This window comes from Nerophis ophidion, linkage group LG14, assembly GCF_033978795.1.
Source record: "Nerophis ophidion isolate RoL-2023_Sa linkage group LG14, RoL_Noph_v1.0, whole genome shotgun sequence".
Taxonomy (NCBI): domain Eukaryota; kingdom Metazoa; phylum Chordata; class Actinopteri; order Syngnathiformes; family Syngnathidae; genus Nerophis; species Nerophis ophidion.
In genome coordinates, this window is record NC_084624.1 from 20,565,442 (window position 1) to 20,580,441 (window position 15,000).

Consider the following 15,000-nt stretch of genomic DNA (forward strand, 5'->3'; position numbering starts at 1 on the left):
GGAGTATGGGGGCAGATAGCGAAAACGAAATTGAAGTAGCTATTGACGCTATTCGGCCATCATTGCGTTAGCATCGCCGGTAAAATGTGCAGACCAACCAATCAGGACTTTCGCATTGACACTGGATCAACATAAATCCATCGATTGGTAAGTGTTTGTTTCGCATTAAATGTGGGTGGAAGGAAACGCTGGATGTAAATATAGTTTAAAATGTTCATACAGGTAGCCTAAATAGCATGTTAGCATCGATTAGCTGGCAGTCATGCCGCGACCAAATATGTCTGATTAGCACATAAGTCATAAGTAACATCAACAACACTCACCTTTGTGATTTCGTTGACTTTATCGTTGGGAATGCATCTGCTTTGAGTGTCGCAGGATATCCATACATTTTTGCCATCTCTGTGCCATCTCTGTCTTAGCATCGCCGGTAAAAACCAAACGGGGGACTTTTGCATCTCTTGACACTGGAGCAACTTAAATTCGTCGATTGCTAAGTGTTTGTTTGGCATTAAATGTGGATGGAGGGAAAGGCTAGATGTAAATATAGCTAGAAATGAGGTATAATGCTGCAATATGTACACACAGCTAGCTTAAATAGCATGTTAGCATCGATTAGCATGCCGTGCTAATCGATGCACATTCTACGTAAATCAACTTGAATCCGTCCCTGATCTTGTTGTTACACCGTCCGACAACACACCGACGAGGCATGATGTCTCCAAGGTATCGGAAAGCTGTCGAAAAAACGGAAAATAACAGAGCTGATTTGACTCGATGCGTCTGATGTGTAGGGAAGAATGGCGTTGAGTACCGATGTGACGTCACGTTCTGACGTTGTCGCTCAGAGAGGCATAAACAAAAAGGTGTTTAATTTGCCAAAATTCACCCATTTAGAGTTCGGAAATCGGTTAAAAAAACATATGGTCTTTTTTCTGCAACATCAAGGTATATATTGAGGCTTACATAGGTCTGGTGATAATGTTCCCCTTTAAACAAGTTCCTACCTTCTATCCTGCCTGGTCCGAAGTCCTGTAGCATCCTGGTGTGACACTTCGCGCATCAATATGCGTCCAAAACGCAACAGAAAGGGCCTAAATGTATATGCTCCAGAAGGGAGTGAGTCAGTTTGATAAAAGTGTTGTCAAATACTCGCTAACACAGCCATAGCAACATGCACTGACTTTACTTCCATGCAGAAATGAACTCAATGAATGCAAACTCCATGTCTCTGTTAAAAAAGCCTAAGCTTGCCAAGGACCTATTTTTTTGGGGTTTTTTTTTTTTTCAGACTTAATATGTGTTGAGTGTGAAAATGTGAAAGCCAGTGATAAGCGACTGTGCTCATTTATCACGCTCCCGCTGTCATTGGCTTTATGTTGACTGCATCCATAGTAGTAGTTCAGTAAAAAAAAAAAAAAAAAAACATGAAAGTCATTGCGAGAGCATCAGGTCTTCAAGCCCTTTGCAGCTTGAATTGACTCTGAGGCATTCAGATCTGATGGTTCTCTTCTGGTGTCGCCCATGTGCGAGTCAACGTGAAATAGTCAACATGTAATATCCATCCATCCTACCACTTATTCCCTTCAGTGTTGCGGGGGGCGCTGGAGCTTATCTCAGCTACAATCGGGCGGAAGGCGGGGTACACCCCGGACAAGTCGCCACCTCATCGCAGGGCCAACACAGATAGACAGACCACATTCACACTCACATTCACACACTAGGGCCAATTTAGTTTTGCCAATCAACCTATCCCCAGGTGCATGTCTTTGGAGGTGGGAGAAAGCCGGAGTACCCGGAGGGAACCCACGCAGTTACGGGGATAAGATGCAAAAGTCTGTTGTTCTGAAAAGAGACGTAAGTTCATCACTGGTTATTGACTTCAACCCAATATATTACAGCGTCGGCGGGCAAAATGAAGAAATACGCTTGCAAGTTCCAGAACGATTGGAAACAAGAATTTCAGTTTATCCAGGAAAGTTCGAAGGGGAAGGGGTATGTTGCCTGTAAATTTTGTAGAACAGACTTCTCCAGTGAGCACGGCGGCCGAACGGATATTCAGCCATGAACGGTCAGTGAAGCACAAATCGTCCGCAGCGCAGCATCGTTCACAACCCAGTATTATGGCCCACCTCGCAAAATGGAGACCCGATGGTGTATCTTATGCTTAGACAAAGATGGCTATGCTGATAGCTGGAAACAACATCCCGTTCTCATTTGCGGACGTCTGCAACAAATCCGTGAAGGATGTTCCCAGATTCGAAATCGCTCGCCAATACGCAAATGGCAGAACAAAGGTTACTCAAATAGTTAAAGGTAAGTGTTGTCTTTTTAGTAACCAGCAAGCACAGTACAGTTAGTAGAACAACTGTGTTTTTATTACTGTGTATTTAATAGGTGCCATCAGGAATTCAACTATTTATTTTCTTTATATATATAATAAAATAAATATATATAGCTAGAATTCACTGAAAGTCAAGTATTTCATACGTATATATATATATATATATGAAATATATATGAAATACATATGAAATTCTCGAGTTGGTGAATTATACGCCGCCCCTCTTAACCACGCCCTCCGCCCCAATCACGTCCCCAACCACGCCTCTGCCCCACCCCCGACCACGACCCCCCCATCCCCCACCCCCCGCCTCACGAAATCGGAGGTCTCAAGGTTGGCAGGTATGTCAGTGGTTCATTTGCTCTCAAAATAATATGGTTCGGTTTGAGTTTATTTCGATCATGCGTGTGATGACAACATGACACATGTTGACAGTATTATTGTTTGTGAAGGGACGGCGTGGCGCAGTGGGAGAGTGGCCGTGCGCAACCCGAGGGTCCCTGGTTCAATCCTCCCCTATTACCAACTTTGTCACGTCCATTGTGTTCTGAGCAAGACACTTCACCCTTGCTCCTGATGGGTGCTGGTTAGCACCTTGCATGGCAGCTCCCTCCATCAGTGTGTGAATGTGTGTGTGAATGGGTGAATGTGGAAGTAGTGTCAAAGCGCTTTGAGTACCTTGAATGTAGAAAAGCGCTAAACAAGTACAACTCATTTACCATTTAACATTTGTCGGCAATACACTGTAAGTTAATATATTGTGCAGTAAAATGTGTTACCGACCCAGGCCTCGTGAAAAGTATCCAAGTACACAAAATATTGGTAATGGGACAAGTGATATGCTACTGCAAATTTTAGCAGCCAAATTAGGAGCCTGGTTTGAAATGCTTCACTGATCATTTATGGTTATACTGTAGTGTAAGTACTCATAGTGATACAGATTGAAGCCCATCCCTCTTGGAGATAAAGGCCTCTGTGTTGTCAGTGCTTCAAAAAGTCTGAATTAAAATATGTCATTGAAAGAGATTGAGGAAATAAAGTAGAACAAGTGGAAGACCTTTTATTAGCTGTCTTCAAAGTGCAGTTTCAGTAAAGACCAAAGAGCTGCGGTTGTATCAAGACATCTCTTAGATCACATGCCAGACAAGTTCAGCATTTTTATGATTGCTTGCACTCATATTCACGTTGATGCACATCCACACACGCTCGGGCCCATAAAGACGTCCATTAAAAAAAGGCGCACGCATTTCATGACATTCATATTCACTTTATCAGCCGTGGGTTGCCTGCATTGATTTGAAGCCAGCTCTTGTCACTTCTTCTCAGTGCTGTTCAATCCCTCATGCATGAGAGATGAATATCATTGTAGGGATCTCAGATTGATTTAGATGACAGTGTGGTGATAAAACAAACAGTGTACTTCCATTCCTAAATCCTTCTGCAGATGCAATTTTACGCACGTCAAGGTCACAACTTTAGAGCCCTGGTGACAATCCACGAGAAAGCAATTAGAGGGTACCAATTAGTGTGGATGAAACTCCTTGAAAGAAGAGAAATGCCTTCATATATATATATATATATATATATATATATATATATATATATATGTATATATATATATACATATCAGGGACGTATATATATATATATATATATATATATATATATATATATATATACAGTGGGGCAAAAAAGTATTTAGTCAGCCACCGATTGTGCAAGTTATCCCACTTAAAATGATGACAGAGGTCTGTAATTTTCATCATAGGTACACTTCAACTGTGGGAGACAGAATGTGAAAAAAAAATCCAGGAATTCACATTGTAGGAATTTTAAATAATTTATTTGTAAATTATGGTGGAAAATAAGTATTTGGTCACTTCAAACAAGGAAGATCTCTGGCTCTAACAGACATGTAACTTCTTTTTTAAGAAGTTCTTCTGTCCTCCACTCGTTACCTGTATTAATGGAACCTGTTTGAACTCCTTATCTGTATAAAAGACACCTGTCCACAGCCTTAAAAAGTCAGATTCCAAACCCCACAATGGCCAAGACCAAAGAGCTGTCGAAGGACACCAGGAAAATAATTGTAGACCTGCACCAGACTGGGAAGAGGGAATCTACAATAGGCAAGCAGCTTGGTGTGAAAAAATCAACTGTGGGAGCAATTATCAGAAAATGGAAGATATACAAGACCACTGATAATCTCCCTCGATCTGGGGCTCCACGCAAGATCTCATCCCGTGGGGTCAAAATGATCATGAGAACGCTGAGCAAAAATCCCAGAACCACACGGGGGGACCTGATGAATGCCCCGCAGAGAGCTGGGACCAAAGTAACAAAGGATACCATCAGTAACACACTACGCCGACAGGGAATCAAATCCTGCAGTGCCAGACTTGTCCCCCTGCTTAAACCAGTGAACGTCCAGGCCCGTCTGAAGTTTGCCAGAGAGTACATGGGAGAATGTCATGTGGTCAGATGAAACCAAAACAGAACTTTTTGGTATAAACTCAACTCGTCGTGTTTGGAGGAAGAAGAATACTGAGTTTCATCCCAAGAACACCATACCTACTGTGAAGCATGGGAGTGGAAACATCATGCTTTGGAGCTGTTTTTCTGCTAAGGGGACAGGACGACTGATCCGTGTTAAGGAAAGAATGAATGGGGCCATAAGCGGTAGAAAATGGATGGATATATATATATATATATATATATATATATATATATATATATATATATATATTAGGGGTGTGGGAAAAAATCGATTCGAATATGAATCGCGATTATCACGTTGTGCGATTCAGAATCGAATTTCTTTTTTTTTTTTAAATCTATTTTTCTGTTCTTAATTCTTTTTTTTTAATCAATCGAACAAAACAATATACAGCAATACCATAACAATGCAAACAAAATCCTAAACCAAACCTGACCCAGCAACACTCAGAACTGCAATAAACAGAGCAATTGAGAGGAGACACAAACACGACACAGAACAAACCAAAAGTAGTGAAACAAAAATGAATATTATCAACAAAAGTATCAATATTAGTTATAATTTCAGCATAGCAGTGATTAAAAATCCTTCATTGACATTATCATTAGACATTTATAAAAAAAATAAAATAACAATAGTGTCACAGTTGCTTACACTTGCATCGCATCTCATAAGCTTGACAACACACTGTGTCCAATATTTTCACAAAGATAAAACAAGTCATATTTTTGGTTTGTTTAATAGTTAAAACAAATTTACATTATTGCTATCAGTTAATAAAACATTGTCCTTTACAATTATGAAAGCTTTTTTTTTTTTAAATCTACTACTCTGCTTGCATGTCAGCAGACTGGGGTAGATCCTGCTGAAATCCTATGTAGTGAATGAATACAGAATCGTTTTGAATCAGAAAAATATCGTTTTTGAATCGAGAATTGCGTTGAATCGAAAAAATCGATTTATAATCGAATCGCGACCCCAAGAATCGATATTGAATCGAATCGTGGGACACCCAAAGATTCGCAGCCCCAATATATATTTATACACACATATATATACATATACACACACACATATATATATATATATATGTATATACATATATATATATATATGCACGCACACACATACAAACCAGGACAGCCAGCTGGATATTAACTTATCTTAAATAAAAACAAAAATGTCTGTCAAAGTTTGAAGAGCTCATACATTTTCCAGGGTTTGATGATGTGATTGTTATTGCTTTGATTCAAATATATATTGCTTTCTTTTGTGCTTATTTTGTATTTTATTACTTGTACAGGTATATTCATATTATCATATTTATTATATTTGTATTTTATTTTAATACATCGTAAGTAAATTCTGTCCCCTGGACAAATGTAATGGATGCATGTGACACATACATACAGGATGTATGGTTGTCTTTCCACTGATTCCCAATCAATCAATCAATCAATCAATCAATCAATCAATCAATCAATCAATCAATTCTGCTTTTTTAAACATTGTTTTGATGTCATTTCCCACCAAGATATCACATTGAATTTACTTCTAGATGACATATGTATGATAATGTTTTTGTGGGCATGTGCAGCCGAGCTGATGCTGCTGCCAAAAAAGTTACAATTGTATTACTTCTAAACTTTGTAATATAATTTCATTTACAGATAAAGTTCTACAAATTTCCCATAGGAAATATTGTGAAGTAATGTAAATCAATCATAGGCTCCGTCGTCTATAAAACGTGTTTGTATTTATGGCGGCTGAGTTCGTATTTGGTCAATTAAAACAATGATTTGTCATGTCCTGTTAACTTAACACAGTGGCTTATGGCATTATATATGTGTTTATTTATTTGGAACAGTGCATATTGATGAACATCTGCAACCAACGCAGCTGTTTATATGCCAGATTGTAGCACATCTGTTGTAGGTAACAGAAAACTAACTCTTCAGGCACGAATATAGGTTTTGTTGGGCATTTTTAAATGAGTATTGAAAGAGTTGTTTGAGGTATTGTTGCAGTGATTTATTCAAAATCAGTCTTTTTAATGTTAGCAATGAGCAAGTACTATATATTTTTTGAAGATTTAGGAAACGACTTGCTTGATTTTCACCCCCTTTTAAAGTAGTACCTCAATTTAGTAGCTTATTTTCGATAGAACTCCTAACTCAGAACGCTTGTATCTCAAATCAACGTCTTCCATTGAAATTCATTCAAATCTTAGTTTAGTTGATTATTTCTTCGGCCAGTGGTCAACAAAATAAACAAACAGTTTTACGTAAATAAACAGTTGTACAAACCCTGTTTCCATATGAGTTGGGAAATTGTGTTAGTTAGATGTAAATATTAACAAATACAATGATTTGCAAATCCTTTTCAACCCATATTCAATTGAATGAACTAAAAAGAGAAGATATTTGATGTTCAAACTCATAAACTTAATTTTTTTTTCCAAATAATAATTAACTCAGAATTTCATGACTGCAACACGTGACAAAGTAGTTGGGAAAGGGCATGTTCATCACTGTGTTACATCACCTTCTCTTTTAACAACACTCAATAAACGTTTGGGAACTGAGGAAAGTAACTGTTGAAGCTTTGAAAGTGGAATTCTTTCCCGTTCTTGTTTTATGTAGCGCTTCAGTCGTTCAACAGTCCGGGGTCTTTGCTGTCGTATTTTATGCTTCATAATGCACCACACATTTGGGAGAAAGGTCTGGACTGCAGGCGGGCCAGGAAAGTACCCGCACTCTTTTTTTATGAAGCCACGCTGTTGTAACACGTGCTGAATGTGGCTTGGCATTGTCTTGCTTAAATTTTTATACCCAATCATGGCACCCACCTGTTCTCAATTGGCCTGCACACCTGTGGGATGTTCCAAATAAGTGTTTGATGAGCATTTCTCAACTTTACCAGTATTTATTGCCACCTTTCCCAACTTCTTTGTCACGTGTTGCTGGCATCAAATTCTAAAGTTAATGATTCTTTGAAAAAAAAAAAACAATGTATCGGTTTGAACATCAAATATGTTGTCTTAGTAGCATATTCAACTGAATATGCATTGACAATGATTTGCAAATCATTGTATTCCGTTTATATTTACATCTAACACAATTTCCCAACTCATATGGAAACGGGGATTGCACATTCATAAATTGACAATGTTACAGACCGAAAGGGGTTTTGGCTGAAGTTGAGCACTTATATCACCGAACCCTGTAAACAATCTCCAATACAAGATGAACTTCCTTTCCTTTTAAAAGGAAAAACAAACATAACAATTGTGTAAAACAATACAATATAATGTAACAATAATATTTACCTGGGAGAGTGGACTTCTAAGAAAGTTCTATTCTCGAATTGCTTCACAAATGTCTTTCTTCCCATGGTTGGAAAAAATAAGTGATGTGGATCTCTAGCTATGAGCTAATTAACGTTACTGAGTGAAAGCAGATCTTACAGGGTCCACTATGACATTTGTTACACCAGCTAATTGATTATTATAAGACATTGAAATTGTGATGTCAGGTCAGAGACAGGCGTGCTGCAGGTGTGGCCACAGTCTGCACGTCTGATGTTGCTCACCTGAATGTTCGGGGAAGTTTTGCGTTTGTTCACCCATGAAAAGTGTGAGGCAACGTTAGTGCAGATCCCCTTCAAGTGGTGGTTCACATGTATATAAATCACATGTATAAACTTTTGTCTTCACAGTTACACTGGCAGAGTGGTAGGAAATGGTCTGCATGCTCAGAGACAGAACCCTGAGGTCAAAGTTCGCATCCCGAACCTCGCACTCGCCGAAGTTAAGGAGCGGCTGGAAACCTTCAACCAGGTAACGATGCTTCACCTCATTGGCTGATGACTTCCTGTTGCTTCCCATTGAACTATGTTGAAATAGTTACAGTCCTGATCAAAAGTTTACATACACTTGTAAAGAACATAATGTCATGGCTTTCTTGAGTTTCCAATAATTTCTACAACTCATATTTTTTTGTGACAGAGTGATTAGAGCACATACTTGTTGGTCACAAAAAACATTCATGAACATTATTTTATGAAAATATTATGGTTCTACTGAAAATGTGTCTAAATCTGCTGGGTCAAAAGTATACATACAGCAATGTAGGGGGAACATTATCATAATATCTGAATGGTTAAAACCAATAAAAATCATTTCCCAGTGGCTTATTTTATTTTTCTAAGTTTTTCTCAAAATTTTACCAATCACGCAATATCCCGAAAAACGGCTTCATCAAAGTGCCTGATTTACACCATCGCTATATCCACCCGTCTATTGTCCTGTGACGTCACTGCGTGAAGCCACCAGAAACAAACATGGCGGATAGTGCAGAAATGTATAGCATAGTAGCTCAGATACAGACTCGGATTTTAGCGGCGTAAGCGATACAACAGATTATGCATGTATTGAAACGGATGGTTGGAGTGTGAAGGCAGGTACCGAAAACGAAATTAAAGAAGAAACAGAAGCTTTTGAGCTATATCATGACAGACAGCGGCACAGGAGGAAGTGCGGACGAATCCGACGATCGCCTTCTAACTAACAATTGGTATGTGTTTGTTTGGCATTAAATGTGGGTGGAGGGAAAGGCTGGATGCAAATATAGCTACAAATGAGGCATAATGATACAATATGTACATACAGCTAGCCTAAATAGCATGTTAGCATCGATTAGTTTGCAGTCATGCTGTGAACAAATATGTCTGATTAGCACCCCACATAAGTCAATAACATCAACAAAACTCACCTTTGTGATTTCGTTGACTTTATCGTTGGAAATGCATCTGCTTTGAGTGTCGCAGGATATCCACACATTCCTGCCATCTTTGTGCCTCTGTTGTAGCATAGCTGTTGTCGGTACAGCGTGCAGAACAAACGAGGGACTTTCGCATCTTTTGACCACTGTTGCAACTTGAATCCGTCTATGTTCGTGTTGCTACACCCTCCGACAACACACCGACGAGGCATGATGTCTCCAAGGTACCGGAAAACAGTCGAAAAAACAGAAAATAACAGAGCTGATTTGACTTGGTGTGTGTAATGTGTTTGATAAAATGGCGGGTCGCTTCATGTTGTGACGTCATGGGTGAAAGGTCATTGCTCCGACAGGCGAACAATTGAAAGGCTTTTAAATCGCCAAATTAACCCTTTTAGAGTTCGGATATCGGTTTAAAAAACATGTGGTCTTTTTTCTGCAACATCAAGGTATATATTGATGCTTACATAGGTGTGGTGATAATATTCCCCTTTAATATTTGGGTACATGTCCCTTGGCAAGTTTCACTGCAATAAGGCGCTTTTGGTAGCCATTCACAAGTTTCTGGAAAGCCCCCTGGTGGAATTTTTTTGGTTTTCTGACATGGACTTGTTTTTTTCAGCATTGTCCACATGTTTAAGTGAGGACTTTGGTAAGGCCATTCTAAAACCTTAATTGTAGCCTGATTTTGCCATTCCTTTACCACTTTTAATGTGTGTTTGGGGTCATTGTCCTGTTGGAAAACCCAACTGCGCCCAAGACCCAACCTCCGGGCTGATGATTTTAGGTTGTCCTAAAGAATTTGGAGGTAATCCTCCTTTTTTACTGTCCCATTTACTCTCTGTAAAGCAACAGAACTATTGGCAGCAAAACAGGCCCAAAGCATAATACTACCACCACCATGATTGACGGTAGGTTTGGTGTTCCTGGGATTAAAGGCATCCAAACATATTGCTGGGTATTGTGGCCAATCAGCAAATTTTTTTCTAATCCGACCACAGAACTTTCCTCCAGAAGGTTTTACCTTTTTTCATGTGACCTCGACTGCACGTGTATACCAAGATGGTTAACTGTTTTGGACGGTTGTTAATCACCACAAGCATCATTAATCTCACTTTGTCCCTTGATGTGTTTGTGTGCAAACAACACTTCAATAGTCCAAACCCTTCTTTCCAAGAGAGACAGATATGGGGGCAAATGAATGGCACTGAAGATAAAAGTGAGACTGACAAAAAATGGAAGGACTGCCGACAGAAAGATGAGACGGCGGGATCAAAAGGTCAGCGTTGAGTGAAAGAAAAGGCCCAGATGACACCAGCCGCTTCAAAGTGACTGTTTGTCATGGAGATGGGCTTCAGGCCTGAATAGAACTCAGAAGAAAAGGGCCATTTCACACAGTCCCTAGAGGGCATTTCTGGCCATGGACCGACAGGATTTGGTTCCCCTCTGAACATCCAAAGATAGTGCAGAATAATTTCTCTGTTCTGTATCGACATCTTCTGTTTTATTGGCCCTCTTCAGTGCATCGCAACTCTCTGGCTTGCTTTGATCTGATGTGCTCCTCCAGTTCTCCTTATCACCCTCTCCTTCTCCCTCGTTCCTTCACCTGATAGAAGGTGTCTAACTCCAACATCTCATATGTTGTGACACTGACATCTCAAGATGGTTCCCCACGTCCCAGTGCGCAAAGTGGCTGTCAAGTACTTGGTCGTCATGGTTACCGCGCACATTTAGGGCGTGTGTTGTTGACATGTACAGGGACCACCTTGAATCTCAACCAGGTGGCGGAGCTTTGTGTTCATGGCAGATAGGAGCAAAGAATCAGATTGTTAAGCTGCATAATGTGGCAGCGTTGGCACCTCCAGAATACTTAAGTGTCCCCAGGTGCACCACCGCATTTTTATTATCGTCTTTGCAACCTTTGACATGTGCTGCACTTTCATTATGCCCCCAAAAAGTTAGGTCTAAACTCAGCTTTAATTATGCAAATATTTTCTTGTAGTCAGTTGATGTGACACCATTAGTAGCTTATTTAGCTTGTGATGTATTGCCTTAGACTACGTTTACATGCAGCCATAAGTGGCTAAGATATTTTTGAGATCTGATATTTTCCATCTGACTGTTTACACTGCAGGTAAAGTCAATTAACCAACGATAAATGAAAATTAATGTCAGTAAGTTTTCCAGTGTGGATAAAACGCCATGAGCAATGCTTCAAGAGCATTCACGCTTTTCGGCCCTTTTGGCGGCCATGTGCGTTTGTACCTGCGGCGGAATGAAAAGAAAGGGGAGAATCATCTTGTCCTTATTATCGTATTTTTCGGACTATAAGGTGCACTTAAAATCCTTTCATTTTCTTAAACCGCAACAGTGCGCTTAATAACCCGGTGTGCCTAATGTACAGAATAAATCTGGTTGTGCTTACCGACCTCGAAGCTACTTTATTTGGTACATGGTGTAATGGTGAGTGTGACCAGTAGATGGCAGTAACACATAGGAGATATGTGTAGGCTGCAATATGACTCAAGTAAACAACACCAACACTTTAAATGTTCCATTGAAAATATAGAACATTACACACGGCGCTCAAAAATCTGTCAAAATGTTTTGGTACGACTTTGGTAAGCTATGAAGCCGCACCGCTTGATGGATTGTCGGAGCATTACAGCTACCATAGTCAAACAGAGTGTGCTTCAACATACGGTATTATTATGGTGTATGAATAAAGCATACTTGCCAACCTTGAGACCTCCGATTTCGGGAGGTGGGGTATGGGTGGGCGTGGTGGGGGTTGGAGTACAGGGCGTGGTTGGGGGCATGGTTAAGAGTCAAATATTTAATATATATATATATATATATATATATATATATATATATATATATATATATATATTAAATGTGTATATATGTATTAAATATGTATATATATATATATATATATATATATATATATATATATATATATATATTTATAATATATATATATATATGTATATACAGTATATATATATGTCTTGATTGGATTATCCAGAGAATAGTGCTCGATACCGTGATAGAGCGCAATATGTAGGTGTGGGAAAAATCACAAGAATACTTCATCTCTACAGAACTGTTTCATGAGGGAACCCCAGTTGGGCGCAGTTGGGAACTGTTTCATGAGGGGTTCCCTCAATCATCAGGATCTCCTGATGATTGAGGGAACCCCTCATGAAACAGTCCTGTAGAGATGAAGTAGTCTTGTGATTTTTCCCACACCTACATATATATATATAAATATATATATATATATATATATATATATATATATATATATATATATATATATATATATATATATATATATATATATATATATATATATATATATATATATATATATATATATATATATATATATATAAGAAATACTTGAATTTCAGTGTTCATTTAATTACACTTATACACACACATCACACTCATCTACTCATTGTTGAGTTAAGGGTTGAAATGTTCATCTTTGTTCTATTCTCTGTCACTATTTTTCTAACCACAGCTAGACTCTCTGGCAGAGAAAAAGTCTAGCAAATGTTCTAGCCATTATGGACAATACCTCCCACCCACTACACTCGGACCTTGCGGACAGAATGAGCACGTTCAGTGGAAGGCTCAGACTCCCAAAATATAACACGGAACGACACAGGAGGTCCTTCATACCGACAGCCATCAGACTGTATAATGCATATGTTCCTTCACCGCACTTAAATGTAGAATATATGTAGAATACATTTATCCATCCATCCATCTATTTTCTACTGCTTATCTCCTTTTGCTGACGGAAGTATTTGGTGAGGAAGTACTTGCCTCTTCACCTGAGCTGGACCGCGCTCATCGCAGCCTGGCTCCCAAGCCGGGACACGGGGACAAGCCCCAACCTATCCTGCTTTCTTTTCACCGCTTCCAGAGCAAAGACCTGCTGATTCGGGAAGCTAGGAAGAAGGGTACGCTGCATTTTCACGGGCATACGTTCCGAGTGTACGAGGACTACTCTCCAGAGGTAGTTAATCAGCGGAGGGCGTCTTTGTAAAAGATCGTACTCAAACCCTCGCTACTCTACCCGGCCAAGCTCCGCATCACAAAGACGGACGGCAATCGTGTTTGGCTTGGATCAGTAGCCGAGGCAGGCAGCTACATCAAGGCGTATAAAAACTTTTCGGCCTCATCAACAAATTGTGTTTGTGAGTCACAGTGAGTTTAAGACCTGAACTGTATTATCATATTAAGTGTGTGTGTTTCTATGCTAATGTTTCATTGGAGATGGATACAAATGTGTCATTTGTACAAAGAAAATGAACTAAAATATAGTGGAAAGTGAATTAAAAACTATTTACCAATATTGGTAATAAGGAATTTGAATGTAGAAATACTTATAATACTCATAGTAGTGAACTGTATAATAATTATAATCATATTCAACTAGACTTTTATGACAATATCAATTACAACAATAATTTAGATGAGTTTGGCAGTGATATAGATCCCGACTGTAATCTTTACAATAATATTACCAGGAACTGTGAGTACTACACAGATGAACAATTTAAATGTGTGAATGTTGACAAATCATTTACTGTAATTTAATTCATTTTAATAACCGAAGCTTGTATAAGAATTTTGACAATATTACAGAATATCTGAGCCAGTTCAAAAAATTTAGTGTTGTTGCAGTCTCAGAGACTTGGCTTGATGACAACAAGCGTTGTGAAATGCAATTGGATGGTTAGGAATTATTCACCACAAACAGAGTTGGAAAAAGGGGAGGAGGAGTAGCACTTTTTGTAAATCAAGATTTAAAATGTTTGAAGATTGACAGCAAATCAACTGCTATAGCTGGAGTCTTTGAATGTAGAACTGTAGAAATCAAAGTAGAAAAATAAAAAAATGTATACGTCAGTTGTGTCTATAGTAGAGATGTGCGGTTTGCGGTCTCATCCGCGAAATCCGCGGATAAACCGCGGGTCGGGCGGGTGACATGACGAAAAAATAGATTTTATTTAGAGCCGGGCGGGTGGGGGTTGAACCATTCGGAAATATTTGCTATACATGTTTCAGGTATCGGTATCCTTTACCATTCAAAGAGCCATTAAGGACCCGTGTCACAAAGCGAAGAAGACAATAGGAGACACAAACATCCTCTAGACTGACTGCCGGCAGTCACCGAATTAATAATTATTAGGCTGTGCTATGAAGCCATTGGCTTCGTCGCCTTCTGCAGCATGTACGATCTGCTTGTCAGTCCATCAACATGTTGTGTGTGGCTTCCGCAGACACACGCACACGATTCAAGGCATATTGGGTGACACAGAGTACACTAATGGTTGGGATATAAACCATTTTAACAC

General features: G+C 39.2%; 1 protein-coding gene across 5 annotated transcripts in view; it reads left to right on the forward strand.

Moving 5' to 3' along the window:
* Positions 1–15,000, forward strand: part of gpc5c (glypican 5c) — a 366,734-nt gene that overhangs the window by 239,846 nt on the left and 111,888 nt on the right. For all 5 annotated transcript variants that reach the window (XM_061920093.1, XM_061920091.1, XM_061920092.1 and 2 more), the window contains one exon: positions 8,559–8,679. In XM_061920093.1, coding sequence (XP_061776077.1) covers positions 8,559–8,679 — 121 coding nt within the window. The remainder of the gene's footprint in view (positions 1–8,558; positions 8,680–15,000) is intronic.